Source organism: Pseudonaja textilis, chromosome 1 (genome assembly GCF_049901715.1).
Source record: "Pseudonaja textilis isolate UNSWEBS1 chromosome 1, rPseTex1.2, whole genome shotgun sequence".
In the NCBI taxonomy this organism is placed as follows: Eukaryota; Metazoa; Chordata; class Lepidosauria; order Squamata; family Elapidae; genus Pseudonaja; species Pseudonaja textilis.
Window position 1 is genome coordinate 78,369,939 of NC_141990.1, and position 17,603 is coordinate 78,387,541.

The window sequence follows — 17,603 nt, forward strand, 5'->3', positions numbered from 1 at the left end:
TATACATAGTTATGAATACATGAAATGGGTACATGTAAGAAAAATAAAAGAAACAATAGGACAGGGACGGTAGGCATGTTGGTGCGCTTATGCACGCCCCCCCCTACAGACTTCTTAGGGAAGGGATGAGGTCAATAGTAGACAGTCTAAGGTTAAAGTTTCTGGGGTTTGGGGAAGAAACCACAGAGTAAGGTAGAGTATTCCAGACTCTCTGTTGCTGAAGTCGTATTTCCTGCAATCAAGTTTGGTGTGGTTAACCTTGAGTTGTATCTATTGTGTGCTCTTGTGTTGTTATGGTTGAAGCTGAAGTATTCATTGACAGGTAAGTCATTGCAATGTATGATTTTATATATCATACTTAGATCAGACTGAAGATGGCGTAATTCAAGGTTTTCTAGGTCTAGAATTTCAAGTCTGGTGGCATCAGGTATTCTATAACGAGTAGAGGAGTAGAGAACTCTTTTTGTGAAATATTTCTGGACTTTCTCAACTGTGCTAATATCAGGTATGTTATGCGGGTTCCAGACTGATGAACTGTATTTGAGTATTGGTCTAGCAAATATTTTAAACCATTGTTAGAATATATTCTGCCATAGAAAACCCAAGGACTTTTCTGTGGAATACCAAAAACCTGGCTAATTCAATGAGAATCATTTACATTTGTCCCCATTGGCAGTATGCCTTCTTGTGGTTTTTCTCTGAAGCCCTATGATTTTAATGTATGACTGCATCCATTGGTCATTCTCCATTTGCATGTTTCTCTACACAGCTAATTAGTATAATATCAGTTGTGTTTACAATTTTTTTGTATTTTATTACTAAAACACAGAAAATCTAGAAGTATAAATTAAACTCCCACTTCAGTAATTTGATCAGAAACAGACAATTTGGTGCCTTCCAAGTTGCAATAATCCCTCATCACTAGCCTTTCTGGCTAGCACTAAGGGAAAGCATGTGGATGCTTGCCTTGCATTAAACACAATAGCAATTAATTCTCACCTTGATTATTCTGGATTTAGATTTTTGTCACCCAAATAAACCTCCTACATACAAATTAAAAGTTCATTCAGTGGTATGAAGCCATACCAACAGGAGGAAGCATCACCTGGCCAAATCTGCTCAGGTCTGGAAGCTAAACAGAATCAGGTCTGCTTAACACCTGAATGGACAAGTACTCAGGGTTGTCAAATAGACTGGGAGCTTAAACAAACAGTCCCAGAAGAAGGCACTGATAAACTACTTCAGTATAGTTACCAAGGAAAATGACATGGGTATATTCATGAAATAATCTGGATTCAGCCAAGGGATCTTTTTTTGCACTTTTTTTTTAGCCAAAAGTGTGTATACCCTTTTTAATCATAGAAGCCCAAAACTATTATCTTATAAGCGATTGACTAATCTAATTATAATGTAATTATAATGTAAACAAAAAAATCACATATTTTGGATTATAAAATTAAGTATTTTCTGTTACCTTGTGTATGAAGCAAATGTTGTTTTATTGGAATGTGTATTATCTTTAGCAAAATGTATGTCTCGGCTTATTAACACATTTCTTAAACCTTTGGACATCTAAAATCAACCCAAAGAGCAGCAGTTGCATTTCAAGCTGAAAGGAAGCTTGAGGTGATCTAATAGCAAACCTGAAATTACGTATTCGAATCTGGGATATATAAACAGAGAAGTATAAACACTGACAGTTTACCTTCAGTTGTACCAGTTTGACAAAATAGCAAAGCTATACTTTAATAATGAGAAATACCAAATGAATATAATATATATCAATAATTTATCAATTCTCTGTCATAGCTATCTAGATTACTATGCTTTTTGTGTTTTACTCACCTACACAGTTATCACAAAGGCTGCAATGTGAGGCACGGGGTGGACGGAAAATCTTGCAGGTGAAACAGTATTTTAATTTAATTGCCTGACCATTAATGATTACTTCTTTTGTTCTGGGAGGGGGTCGGTATCCTCCTGTACTAGAGCCATTTGCAATATCTAAATAAGGAAATAAACATAAAAACCCTGAGTGCTTTTTATTTTGTGTAAATATTATTGTAATATAAATTAGAAACACCTAAATAAAATTAGTTGTGTGCTGTAAATCATTCATTATTAAGAAATCAATATGTAACAAACCAAATGCTACTAGATTTAACTCTTAATAAAACACATCACATTGAATATGCAACTTTCTCTCCCAATTATATCCCCATATATTCAAAGCTGCAAATATCTCTTCCATCTGCATAGTAACAAGGCAGATGACAAATATAAAATGGTTTAAAAAAAATAAGAAGAGAAAGTGAAAAACTAACCCACAAGGCTTTTAGTCCAAGCATTAATTTATATAACTACTCTTAATAATGTACTTTGGTATAACAACACTGCTTGGATGTGATTTTCCATATGAAAATGTCTACTAGTTGTCAATGATTCTGGAGAATCTGCAAATACGATTGAATTTTAACTATATCTATTTTGTTCCATGCATACTACTTCCTTTCAGATTTGTTGGTTTTTCTTTGTTGTTTGCCTTCACTGATTCATAGCTTCGTCCCTCTAACTGCACCTCTCTCTTTAGTTTCCCTTATTCTCCCATTCAACAGTCTGTTAATAGTGGTGTCTGACTTCTTTCCAAATTCTGCCAGTTCCCATTTTTGCCTATTTCCCACCCTTTTTATTTTGCTTGCTTGATGTTTCCATAGATGAACAAAGTAGCTTTATCATTAATTCATTATTCTACTCCCTTTTATGGCTAATATTTTTCCTACTTTATTTCTTTGATTTCGCATATGAATCTGGCTTAACTCTTTTCCAAGTTTTTCAAAATCACTATGCCTCTTTGCTCTCCTATATTCAATCATTTGTGTGTGTGTGTGTGTGTGTGTGTGTGTGTGTGTGTGTATGGTATTCAGCTTTGTTTGGGTATTTTCCCATGTCATTATACTTGTGCTTTTAAAGTTGTAGCAACGTTTCGGCAGAATCTCATCTGCCATCATCAGGCTTCTGTATTGTGTTCGTCTGTGAGTCAGACTTTTACAGTTGTTTCAGTTTTAAATTTGGGGCTAGCCTACTGCTGTGCCAGGATGGTTTTTTCTTCATCCTGATTGGTTGGGAGTCTTGGTCTGTGTTTATTGGTCTTGGAGTTTGCTGTGTTCTGCTTGATTGGTGTTTCTAATATCTTCTGTTTTGTAGATTTTTTGGTCTTGATTGGCTGGCAACATTGTGTTTCCTGTATTGGAGGCTTTTCGTGCGGCTTGGCTCCGAGTAAAGGGACGGCTATCATTTATGAGGAAGCTAGGTTTCATCTGGGTGCCTGGTTGGGGTGTGTTTGAGCTGGAGGTATCAGGGGGGATCTGTTTGTGCCCAGGTGTTTGCCTGGCTTGTGGTGTGGAGATTTTTTTGTTTGTGAGTGCAGGCTTCCAAATAATTGACAGTCTGGTGCAATCATCTCTTCTATTCATGCTTTCAGGTCCTTTTTCAATCTCTCTTTCTATATACATCTATATATCTATATCTATATACCGTGTTACCGGGCCTTTTTTTTTTTGAGCCCCAAAAAACCAGCTAGGACGTCTTTTCAGGGGTGAATTAATTTCTCCCCCCCCAATGCACCAGCGCCGTCTCCAACAACAGCGTCTGAGTCGCTCCTGCTTTTCCCCCGTCCCCGTAACAACAGGAAAAAAAAGATTTTGATGTACCTGGGAGCACCGCGCACTGCATTTTGGTTTAATCCCGAGCGACTGGGTGGGCGTGAGAAGAGCCAAGCGAGCTTCTCTGCTGCTGCTACCCTTGGTGCTCCAGCCTCGAGCTCTGCAAGTTTGCAAAAGTGCCAGTGCGCAGCCCGTTCTCGCGTTCCAAGCGTTCAGGCTAAGCTGCAACTGTCCCTCTCACCAGTGCCATTTCCAATAACAGCGGCAGCAGCGGTGGGAACCATGGAAGTTACAGAGGCAGCTCCCCCACCCGAGAAGCGGCTAAAACGCTTCCACGGTTCCCGCCGCTGCCGCCGCTGTTATTGGAGACAGCGCTGCCGAGAGAGGGACAGCTGCAGCTCAGCCCTTCATTGAACACAATACAGAAGCCTGATGATGGCAGATGAGATTCTGCCAAAACGTTGCTACAACTTTAAAAGCATAACTATAATGACGTGTGAAAATACCCGAACAAAACTGAATAATATATAAATATAAATACAAATAATATATTTGTTTTCTTAAGTTTTCGCAGGTACTTACATGTATGGTATTCAGCTTTGTTCGGGTATTTTCCCATGTCATTGTACAACTACAATGACGTGGGAAAATACCCGAACAAAACTGAATACCATATATGTGTGTGTGTGTGTGTGTGTGTGTGTATGTATGTATATATATTATATGTAGGCAATTCCATCACTCCCCATGGATTTCGGTATTAACCCTATACTGATAATATCCAGCTCTATTTTTGTACCTACATTTTGCTTCTATCCAACCACTTCTCTAGGTATTCAAACTTTGCTACTATCACTGACTTGTCTTCCTTTTCCTTGTTTAAATATATTTGAAGTATAATTTCTTATCTTTTATTCTAAGGTCTCATCTCTTTGCTCACTGTCCCAATGTATTAATATATAGGCTGCAAATTCTCACCCCTGAAGAAGAAAAGGAGCTAGAGTTCAAATCCAGGCAGAACCCTTAGGGTCTAATTTACAAAAATAGTTATACAGTAATGTGACAAATGCAATGGATGGGTATGAACTAATAATCCTTCTCCCAGTTTCTCGAGAAATAAGTTAGATGAAAGTGCATGATATTGAGAAATACTGAGAGTAACCAACAATATGTTGTCTAATTTCCTAAGATATCTACCATTCTGAAAAGGTGATTATCTCACACAAGACTGTCTACCTCATATAAACTGTCTTCTATTAACTACTATCTCTAGTATAGAGATATTCATGTTTCTAATATTAACATGATTTATTAATATCCTTGCCTATTATGCAAAAGTTGTTTATTTATGTAGTTAAGAAGTATTATTTTTAAATAATTCTGTTCTTTATCCAATAATCCTTTTTTTCAGGAATGCAATAGGCTCTTCATCAATTTTACTCCATGTAACTTTTTCACTTCAGGGGTATACGTTTCCATTCAACTACTTAAATGTAATGAAGCTGTAAGGCTATAATCCTTAAATATTTTGTAACAAAAAATTTTTCTGCTGACTACAATCAGTAAAATGGGACTAAATGTTCAATTAAATGGCCCCAGATCTGTGAATTAAAATCATGAATTTGTTTTAACATGGATTGGAGAGAATTGCTTGCAACATTCAATTTCATGTAATCTGAGGATTTGCAAGCAGATCAACAGTCTGTTTCAAATTACCAAACTTTACTCTGTTTTTTAAATATTTCAAGTATTTGCATAAGCTATTATTTCAAGCAACTGAGTTTTTCCACTATTTTTCTAAAAACTTAAAATTATTCCAGTTTTCAGTGTTGTTTCCAGATTTGTAAGTTTACTAGCAGATAGCAATAACAAAAGCACTTAGACTTATATACCGCTTCACAGCACTCTCTAAACATTTTACAGAGTCAGCATATTGTCCCCAACAATCTGGGTCCTCATTTTACTGACCTCAGAAGGATGGAAGGCTGAGTTAACCTTGAGCCAATGAGAATCGAACTCCTCAAGTGAGCAGTGAGTTAGCCTAGCACCACCACAGGCAATGAAGAAACATTGCTTGATTTTTAGGAACTCTGGTATAAGATGTCAATGAACTGCTATTTAACTATGACGTTCAGGAGATTAAGCAAGAGTTATATCTTATTTGATATTCTCTAAATGGATAAAGGCAAGGGTCTCTTAAAGAGCAAGAACCTATCAAGATGGCTGTAGCAGAGTGAATTGTGCACTAACTTCAACAAAGTTGCACCTGCTTTAAGAAGTTTATTCACTAGTTGCTGTGACTTCTTACAAGGTTACAGGTAGTCCTTGACTTACAACTACAAATGGAGCCCAAAATTTCCATTGCTAAGCAAAATAGTTGATAAATGAATTTTGCCCCATTTTACGACCTTTCTTGCCACAGAGGTTTAATGAATCACTTCAGTCAAGTTAGTAACACGGTTGGTTGTTAAGTGCATCTGACATCCAGATTGACTTTGCATGTCAGAAGTTCGCAAAAGGTGATCACATGAACCTGGGACATTGCAACCATGATTATTACAGGCCAGCTGGCAAGTATCCAAATTCTGATCACAGGACCCATAGGGATGCTGTAATGGTTGTAAATGTAAAATGACACTTTTTCAGTACCACTGTAACTTTAAACAGTCACAAAACAAATAGTTGCAAGTCAAGTACTACCTGTATACCTTCTTTCAGGCTGGCAAACAAAGAGCAGCTACTTAACAAGCATATTGTATTCCTACAAGATTTGAAGTACTTTTTTTATCATTTTAAAATGAAATGTCCATATAGAAAAGATGCAATTCCTATTAGATTCATTATGTGATAATATAAATATGTCAATCCACATAAGTAATGTGCTTTGCTAATATGGTTTATTTTGTAATGCCAAACAATTATTAAAGAAAAAAATAGTAACCTTTCTAATAAGGATTTTTAAAACAAAAGTTGCATTCTGCGTCAGACTTTTAAAAATACTTATGCTACACTGCAATGAGAAGGCAATCTTCATCAATTGTGTAATAATTCACTTAAAATCAACTATAAGATAGTCACATCACTACCTTGCACAATTAAGTTACTCCATCCCAGCCACAAACCAACGCAAGAATTAAATGAAGACTAAAGACCAAGATAATATAGGGGTGAAATAATTATTTCATCATTTAGCAAAGATACATAAGCAGAACCCTACCCATGGAATTCAATGCCCTTCTCCAAAGGGCCCCATCTTGACTTATTGTCCGTCCCACAGATGACAAGGAATGAGTATTCTCATGCTACTGGTCATCCAGGAAGTATTTCCTCTGTCAGTGCTATCCACTGGAAATTCTGAATAATTTTTGGCTTTGTTTTTCGTAAAACTATGGCAGTCCTCTTGTGGAATATCTCAGGAAAGAATATCAGGCCAAAGACGACTGCTTTTATGAAATACATTACCAGGGTTGAGAGACTTTTATTCCAGGAAAACAGGTGAGTTGCTCTTAGATAGAGACTAGTCTTTTTCACTGGAACAGGACAGAACAAACTGGAGGGTGGGGTGGAGGATCTAAGTTTACAGATTTCAACTAATGTTTGTTGTAAATCATAATGCATAATGCAAAGACTGTGTTATTAAAATTTAACACTGTAGACAAGGATGTATTTTGGCTGCTTTCCTCTTCAATTTAAACATCAACCCTGTTGTAGCCAAAATAATTTAAAGCATCATCCTCCAAAACTAGCCAACAAATATACTGCAATCTTATTGTAGGCAATTGTATTTTATGATGTAGTGCTTATATTTGCAGACGTCATTTGGGTAAAAATGTGCTCTAAGTGCCCTAGTGATCTGCACTTGAAATTAACTATCCTAAAAATAAGCAGCTTAATTTTTGCAAAGCAAACAAGAAGGCTAAATTGCCAAAGCAAGCCAAAATATTTAAATATTTGGAATTGGTTTTTCATAGCTGTACCAAATGCAATGCACAGCTAAACTATGTAATCCAAAATGCAAAAAAGCAATGATATCTGTATAATCTTTCTGTTTCATCAAAGATGCATAACATGTCCCCACAGCATTGAAACTTTAATTCACTGAGAATACATGCAACTTTTGTTTGGTAGTTAGGTGGGACCATATAGCTTTTTTTCCTACATGAAACGTGGTATTAAGTCTTTAGGAGGGAGGGGAACTTTAATTATAAAAACAGGTACATGGATTTTTTGTCAGGATTCTTGCAGTTACTCCCATTTAAATCATGAGTCTCGAGCCAAACTTCCAAAACTCAGAAACGATTTATTGGGAGTTAAAATGTCTGGCACTGCCTGGGTGTAGCCGACTCTGACACACATAATTCATTGTTACCCTTGGTTTCCCCCCACCCCCTGGGTGTATCGTAATTCATATTCTCCAATGGACACATCCATAACAAAGAGTCATCAATCAGGCTTTCCAGTTAGAATTTTGCGTGGCAGAAACTTCAGTCACCTAGTTATTATCTTTGAAAACATTTATGGAATGCACTTTCGGTTTGCAAGCTGCCGCACTGCTCCCCCCTCCCTTTCTGTTGGCAACTCTAAAAAGACCATAGAAATATTTTATGAGTTGACATTTTTATTATTCCTTGCTAGTTATTGTTTTTTTATCCACTGATTAGTTATGGGTGGGTTTTTTTAGAACATCCAGGCTGCTCATTGCAGACAATTCTAAATAAATATGGGGAAAACATACCTATACAAATTGCAATAATGGATTCTCATCCATCTAATAAAGGCTATGATCAAACACTTCGGCATTCAAGCAACACGCTACAGATTTTGAAGTACTACCCAGGAACAATCTTGAGTAGTCTGAAAAACACTAACATTATGACATTTCAGCTTCTTCTCAGCAGTTATTCTTGAAAGTAGATACAAAAATAAAAATTATTTCAGAGATTAAAAAAAAACAACATTCTTGTGGAGAAGAATCAAAACAATCTTATTCTTATTACCATTATATTGTATATTGTACTTTATATTAGAATGTAAGGGGTCAATTGTCTAACACCTTATCTGGTGAATAATTCAATTCTGATTTATGCTTAGTTACTTTTTTATCAGACCAGTGAAAATCTGTTTCCTTCAATATGGCTAAATTATATTATAAAGTCTAAAAAACTAGGCACACACAACTGCCTCAGTGACGCAGCTATAATTTGTTGTCGTCTTGATTTTATTTATAAAATAAACTTGTCTAATTTTTAAAATTATTTATTAAGTCACAGAATTTTGACCATAATGAAGGTTTGATCAATGATTAAATCATTATGTGTCAAAACCTATCAGTTGATTAAACTTGAAATCCTTAAATACACTGAAATAGTCAAATCCAAATTGCAACACGTAACATCAAAGGAGATTAGCATGAATTTATTCAGATGATGTTAGTCTCCCAGGTAGACCAGATGGGGAAACACTATACAAAGAGCTAATTCTACTTTACTACAAGGCTACATTAACATAATCTTGCAAATCTGAAAGTACTAATTTCCTGCTGTTTCTTTTTACAGGTTAGTAAAACAGATTAGTTAAGGCAGATCCTTTTTAAATTTCTTTCTCTGACCATTAGTCAGTTGTGGGCTCTGCCGCCATCTTCCAAAATCATTCTCTCATTTCATTACGAACAATTGGTAAAATATCAGATTATTATTTGCACAGTAAATCAGCTACCTTATTTTGCTCTGTATATAATGAGAGATTTTTTTAAAAAAAGAAAAAACCCAATACAATCAGTAGATAAGTCAACAAGCAACTAGTGAACAAGGTGCAGCTTCAGCTATTTACCATTAGAATAAGCTTGACACATTCCTACATATTCCTGAATATCCTTAATGATATTAAGTGTTTGATAGTCAATGAAATTGATTTATATTTTAGTACAAATATTCCCAATACATATAATTAAAATATAAACAAATAAAAAGACCCCTCAACCTAGCACAACAATCAATAACATTTCCTATATGGTCAAAAATTTCTGATTTCTGCCAGAAGACTATTCTGAAGAACAGGCACTGTGAAAACCTGTGAAAACTACAACCGTCTTCTAGCTCTACCTCCTCTCCCCGACACCACCCACAAATAACTTCACAGTAGTGGGGAACAAGTACTTGTTTTTCCTGAGATCACTTTATCAGTAAGGTCAATTTCAGATGATATATGCAATCCTGGTGTCAATTAGCACCAAGCCACAAATGGCTTTATGCATAAAAACAAATACATTAAATTGCATCCAAAAGCTTATCAGGAACCAATATGAGCTCAATTATATCACACATTTATAGCAAGGTATTGACTAAATTCTCCAAACTTCACTCTTAATACTTCCCTTTGATAAATCCTACCAGTATGCATCTGGAAGTAATGCTTAGACCTCTCTGTGCCTCTTCCTTCCCTCAAAATTTTATAATGGACAAAAACTAAATACACTTTAGCTTTAACCGCTGCTGTTAGCCAAGAAAACAATATATTTTTTTCCATTCTCCTCTAATGCAGTCTAATGTCAATTCACTTTAAAATTTAAAAGAATAGATGCAAGATAGACACTTTGACCATAAAGCATTTCTTTCTAATAACCTCAATTTTCAAGTTTCAATCTGTACTTTTATTATTTACTGCCTGAATGAGGGAATGCATACTATTTATTTATTTATTTGATTTGTCAATTGCTTACAAGATAATAGATATAAGTATATACATAGTTATGAACACATGAAATGGGTACATATAAGAAAAATACAAGAAACAATAGGACAGGGACGGCAGGCACGTAGGTGCGCTTATGCACGCCCCCTACAGACCTCTTAGGAAAGGGGTGAGGTCAATAGTAGACAGTCTAAGGTTAAAGTTTTTGGGGTTTGGGGAAGAAACCACAGAGTCAGGTAGAGTATTCCAGACATTGACCGCTCTGTTGCTGAAGTCGTATTTCCTGCAATCAAGTTTGGTGCGGTTAACCTTGAGTTTGTATCTATTGTGTGCGCTTGTGTTGTTATGGTTGAAGCTGAAGTATTCATTGACAGGTAGGACACTGCAATGTATGATTTTATATACTATGCTTAAATCAGACCAAAGACGGCGTAATTCAAGGTTTTCTAGTTCTAGAATTTCAAGTCTGGTGGCATAAGGTATTCTACAACGAATAGAGGAGTGGAGAACTCTTCTTGTGAAATATTTTTGGACTTTCTCAACTGTGTTAATATCAAATACATAATGTGGGTTCCAGACTGATGAGCTGTATTCGAGTATTGGTCTTGCAAATGTTTTGTATGGTCTAGTTAGTAGTGTGATATTACCAGAGAAAAAGCTACGTAGGATTAGGTTAACAACTCTTAATGCCTTTTTGGCTATGTAGTTACAGTGGGCTCTAGCACTTAGATCATTAGAGATGAGTATTCCAAGGTCCTTTACAGAGCTTGGATCATCAACAAGATCTTGACTATTCAGCTTGTATTTTATTTTCTGATTATTTTTTTTGCCAATATGTAAGACAGAGCATTTATCTGTTGAGATTTGAAGTTGCCATTTGCTTGACCATTCTGATACACAGTCAAGATCTTTTTGAAGGGTAGCAGTATTGTGTGTGGTATTGAACAGCTTTACATCATCAGCGAAAAGAACGCAGTTGCTCTTAATATGATCACAGAGGTCATTTATGTAGAGTATGAAGAGAGTTGGTCCTAGAACATTGCCTTGGGGGACACCACTATTGACAGGTACAGAATTTGATAGGACACTCCCAATTTTCACCATTTGTTGTCTGTTTGACAGGAATGCTTCTATCCAGTTATGCAGGTGTCCAGAGATACCATAAGATTTTAGTTTTAGGAGTAGTTTGTCATGTACCACTGAATCGAAGGCTTTACAGAAGTCTAGGTAGATTGGGTCTATTTCTTTACCCTGATCGAGTTGTGTAGTCCATATGTTTTTGCAGTGTAAGAGTTGCAGATTACAGGATAGTTTTTTCCTGAAACCAAATTGTTTATTGGAGAGTAGGTTGTTTGTCTCTAAGTGGAAGATAATGGATTGGTTAATAATTGATTCCATGACTTTACAGGTGATGCAGCATAAGGAGATTGGACTGTAATTTTCAACTAGGCTGGGGTCTCCCTCTTTGAAGATGGGGATGACCGTGGCTTGTGACCATAGGTTAGGCAAGGAGCTGGTCCTGAAAGATTTTTCAAAGATTATGCTTACACAACCCTGATGAAATAAAGTTTGACACCCCTGATCAAGACTGAAGAAGCAAATTAAAGCAGAAATGTAATGTTATTTTGATATTCCCAAAAATTATGGAGTGATGTTTGCTTATTCTGCTTCTGTAAAAAATGGTAGATGCTAGTTCAAATGTAGAATAAAATGTTTGTCATTCAGGAAACATAAAAAGAAATGAAAGCTATTCAATCATTTTTCTTTAATTATCTGAAGTAGTTTGCTTTAAATCAAATGTATATATTTGCTGAATTAAAGTATCCACTTCCCATAGGAGAAAAAACAGGAAAAGGTGATTTTTATAGCAATAGCAACAGGACTTAGATTAATATACTGCTTCATAATGCTTCACGTTACTCTCTAAGCAGTTTACAGAATGGAAGGCTGAGTCAACCTTGAATCTATCAGGATCGAACTCCTAGTAGTGGCAGAGTTAGCCTGTAATACTGTATTTTAACCACTGTACCACCAAGGCTCATCAACTCTCTTATCTACTTGTGCTCCCCAGAAAGCTGTTTAGAGACCAGCAGTTTAAGAAATAAACAAGAGTATAAGATGGAGATTGTTGAAATCTTCAAACTCTTGGATTTTATATAATTTTTAATTAATTCTGAATCTTTGCTATTTATTTTCATATGCTTGTAGAAATGAAATGGTATATTCCTTTGCTGTATATAAAATTATTTTTATTGCATTATTGCAAAACATTTTTTTCAATCTTTACAACCCTATTCATTGCAACCTGCAATCTGCAATGAATATACCATGAAGGAATAAAAATGTAGTAAGGGAACTTCTGAAATAGAATGAGAGGAGACTGAGACACTTAAATAAAATTCCCTTTCCCTCTTTTAGTAGCTAAAACCTCCAGATGTCATGCACTTCATGGAAAGGAAACTCAGAATCATAGCTCAGGAATATTATAGCTTTTAACATCATTTAGTTGACTTTATCTATAACTATTTCTTTATATCTTAAACTAGGAAAACAAATCCAGCAAAGTTCTCCAATATAACAAATAAGTGTATGATAAAATAAACAAACTTTTTCCACAGTTGCTGGAACTATGACTCATATATAAACCTGTACCTAGTAGTGCGTTATTTTCTCAATGCTCGCTTACTTTCCACATAAATAGCTGTTTGAGAGTTTTAGCTAGTATCATTGCCTTTGCTGACCAAACTGTTATTCTTCCAAGATCTCAGATAATTGCATGAAACACTATTTAGGGCATGAAATTGTATAAAGAATGAAATGGCAGTGAAGCTTAAAAGGATTTTGCTAAGCATATATTCCGCTGTGATCTAATAAGTAGAAGGATGATACATACTCATCTTGCTATTTTATTTCAGGGTAAGAAGTGTTATGCCAAATGTAAAACATGATTAAAATGTACTAGAAAAGAGGTTAAAGGCAGGAAGTAAAAGGGAAAAAAATCTAATTAATCTAAGTTTACACCAGAGGTTCCCAACCTTTTTCAGTCAATCGCCCCCTTGGTGCTACAAACTCCTCCTCAGTGCCCCCCACCCAGGGGTGAAATTCCAATTTCTTAACAACCAGTTCTGTGGGTGTGGCCTAATTTGTGAGCGTGGTTTGATGGTCATGTGACTGGGTAGGTGTGGCCAAGTGGCCATGAGACTGGCAAACCAAATACAAGTGGTCCTCGCTTAATGGCCGGTTGTTTAGCAAGTGTTCTAATTTATGACTGACTTCCCCAGAACTACTTGACCTGTTTTGGAGTTTTGACGGCCATGCACACACACACATACACTCCTTTCTAACCCTGCTGGAGCAGGTGGTTGGACTAGATATCTCATTCACTTTCTCCTTCCTTCCTTCCTTCCTTCCTTCCTTCCTTCCTTCCTTCCTTCCTTCCTTCCATTCCCTTCCTTATCTATCCCTTTTCTTCCTTTCTCTCTCCCTTTTTCTTTTTCCCTTTTCTCTTTCTTTTCTTTCTTGTCTCACTTCCAACACTCCTTTGCCCCCCTTGCTTCTTATCGCCCTCCTAAGACATCCCACTGCCCACTTTGGGAACCACTGGTTTACACCAACCTCATTCACCATACTTTTCATGCCTTTTTGTTTTTATCTTTGCTTTCAGGAGATCAAAAAACAAATTAATATATTGCCATTTTGTTCCTTAAAAAAATTTCAATTTGTTAGAGAATCTTTTGCTCCTTATTAACTACACCTTGCTCAGACTTCCCCTTATTTCAACCCTTTTACTCTTCCATCATATTTCATTCAATTTGATCTATCTATTGTTCTTCTTCTACATACACTTGCACTCTCTATTTCTGCTTACCTACTCAATTCTTTTCTATACAGTAAAGTTGATAGAAGGACTTTCTTACATACAGCCATCTTTAGTTCTTTCAACCAATATTCATTCTTTAAATAGATTGCATGTTATCCACTATGTTTCTCCTAACATTTATACATCTTAACATTTCTCCACCCATTTCCCCATTTTGTAAACTTTCCAATAAGATACAATATTAATTTCAAATTAATTTGTTTAACTTTCATTACCTTGATCTTTAATTTTCAGATTCTTACTACTTGTTGCATTGTATGATCTAACACTTGCTACAAATCATTTATGTTGTCATTCAACAACATGGCATCATCTATATATGAAAGCATATACATGCTCAACCAACACACTTCTAATATTGCAAATTCATACTTTATACATTCATCCATAAGTACATAAACAGTAAGAAACATCATACAACCTTATTTTACTCTCTGTTCATTGTTGGATCATTTGATAAGTATTGTAATTTTTCTCATGAATGCTTTTCTATTATCCTATATCACTTTTGATATTGACCTTAGTATATAGCTCCAAACCATCTGAACAATTAAGGTGAATCCTTTCTAAGTTTCTTTCTCTGACTGTTAATCCACTGGGGGCTCCTCCCTACTTGTCGGATTGTTTCTTAGGCAGCACCTTTTCCCTGTGTCCCCCAAGGTCATCCACACATTCCCCCAAGGTCATTCAATTAGCTTCCTGCCAAGGCAGGACTGAATATATATATTCATTCATATATAAAGCTTCTTTTTCAGAATTGTTTTTACTACATTTTTTAAACTGAGTTATAAATTAAGCTTTTTAATTGCTGTAAAGGAGACACTGAATTCATTTTTTTACCAATTTATCTTGTCATTTAAAAATAAATAAATGTATATAAATGTATTATCTGTGAACAGTGTCTACTATATAATAAAGCAATAGTATAAAAGGTTTTAGCGCTATAAAAATTCACGAATTTTAAAATTAACTTAGTTGATCATTCAGTTAGATGAACATTCTGCATAAAGTACAGGAAGCTCCTTGACTTACAACAGTTCATTTAATATCCATTCAAAGTTACAACTGCACTAAAAAAAGCCACTTATGACAATTTTTCACATTTACAACTCTAGTAGCATCCCCAGTCACAAGATCAAAATTCAGATGCTTAGCAACTGACTCATATTTATGACAGTTGCAGTGTCCTATGGTCATGTGATCACTTTTGCAACATTCTGCCCAGAAAAATCAATGAGGAAGCCAGATTCATTTAACTGAATCACTAACTTAACACCGCAGTGATTTACTTAACAGCGAAGATACGAAAGGTAGTAAAATGGGGAAAATTCATTTAACAAGTATCTCACTTAGCAACAGAAATTTAAGGTTCAATTGTGGTCATAAGTCAAGGACTATCTGTAGCAGAAAATTTAGACATATTTATAGTAACATAGTCAGGAATATCTGAAAGTAAAAACAGTAGGTTAAATTGATCAAAATGATTAGAAAATCTACTAAAATGTGGGCTTAACTGGCATTTAAGAAAGAAAAATAAAATGAGAAACAGAGAGACTGCAACAGACCTTCTGTGTTACCTATTTGCCTTTCTAGATCTGCTGCTTCTTCTGGTGTTGCACGAGGCAAGACTCCAGGATCACTAAAACTAGTACGTAGCAAGGTCCCCATAACAAAAAAGAACAGAACTGCTCCAACAGCAGGAATTGCAGGTGTAATCTTCTCAGATAAATACGGACAACTGTAAAATAAGAAAAATAAAACATTAGGAATAAGGCCATCTTAAAAATAGTAAGTACCCACAACTGATTTTGCAGGGGATGGGGTGAAGAACTACTTCAAAACCATCTATATTAATATTCATTTCAGCAAAAACTCAGAAAATCTGTTCTGATCTCACTTTGCCTTCACTTGTACTGTACCTAAAAAAAAGAACCAGAATATTTTAGATTCTTATACCAAGCTTCCACCTCATATCTGGGACTAAGAACTGTATTCAAGTTAATATGCAATGTTCTGATTCAGCTATTTGCATTAATAAAACAATAAGAGAACTGCAGTAAAGATCAGCTGATGATTACCAAAGAATAAGAAATACAGGTTGTACCACTCTGCACTTACGTGATTTTTATTGACCAAAATTAATAACTTTTAATACTGTAAGTAGTTTATAAAAGTATAACTAAAATATAACATGTTTATTTTCAATCTCTCCCTCCAGTCCTTTGGCTTTAAAGTTTACATCGGGCACAAAAGGTGTTCAGAGCATAAGTAACATTCTTTCATTTAAAAATTTATCTATTATATGTTCTGAAAATATTAGAATATTCCAAATAATTTGATTCATATTTTAATTTATATTTTTAAAAATATTTTAAAATTAACAACATAGCCAGTATTTTACACAGCATGAAAAGAACTGCAGTAAAGTGTGCAATTAATTATTATATTTATACTACCTATTTATACATTATTAGACAGAGCACCACTTTGGTTCAGCTATGGTTAAGGCATCAGGCTAGAACCCAGGATATAACGAGTTCTATTCCCATCGTAGGCATGAAAATCCCATTGGAAGATTAAACACACTTATGTTGCCAATGAATTCTCAGCGAATTGGTATGCTTAGTAGGGGGTTGAAATTTTCAGCCCAGCTTTTCTGCCTGTCTAAGTTAAATTCATGAGAAAATCCAATTGAGACTAAACCCATTTATTAGGGTTAGGTCCCATGAAGTCGGAGAACAATTCATACATCACCAATGAATTCGTAGCACATCAGTATGCTTAGGATAGAGCTGAGATTTTCAGCTCAGCTTGCTCTCTGACTTCATAGGGACCTAACCCTAAGTATGTTTATAGTGCAATGTTATATTCCGATGTATTTAATTTGGACAGGGAAACAAAGGTGGGCTGAAAAATTGAGCCTCCTCCTAAGCATCTGATGCACTATGAATTCATTTTGCTCTCCAAGTTCATGGGGACCTAACCCAAAGTGGGTTTTCCCTCCAATGGGATTTTCCCATGTATTTAACTTGTACACACAAAAAAGCTGGGCTGAAAATCTCAGACCCCTCCTAAGCATACTAATGTGCCTCAATTTCATTGGCAACATCCATTTTATTCTCCAAGTTCATTGGGACTTAACCCTAAGTGGGTTCTCCCACCAAAGGGATTTTCTTGTATATATAACCTTGGACAGGTAGAAAGGTGAAAAGCTCAGTTCCCCCCTAAGCATACCAATGCAGTTTGAATTTCTTGACTACATCCATTTTGCTCTCTGACTTCATGGGGTGCTAATACTAACCCTAAGTGGATTTATTGCTCAGTGGGATTTTTACATTTAACTAGCGCATTGGTAAGCTTAGGAGTAGGCT

General features: G+C 35.6%; 1 protein-coding gene across 5 annotated transcripts in view; it reads right to left on the reverse strand.

Moving 5' to 3' along the window:
- The window catches only part of ZDHHC14 (zDHHC palmitoyltransferase 14), a 60,608-nt gene that overhangs the window by 24,522 nt on the left and 18,483 nt on the right, over window positions 1–17,603 (reverse strand). For 3 of the 5 annotated variants that reach the window (XM_026705046.2, XM_026705044.2, XM_087939150.1), the window contains exons 2-3: window positions 15,798–15,970; window positions 1,846–2,004 (exon numbers count right to left, since the gene is read on the reverse strand). In XM_026705046.2, coding sequence (XP_026560831.1) covers window positions 1,846–2,004; window positions 15,798–15,970 — 332 coding nt within the window. The remainder of the gene's footprint in view (window positions 1–1,845; window positions 2,005–15,797; window positions 15,971–17,603) is intronic. The other 2 variants (XM_026705047.2, XM_026705045.2) reach the window with 1 other exon arrangement.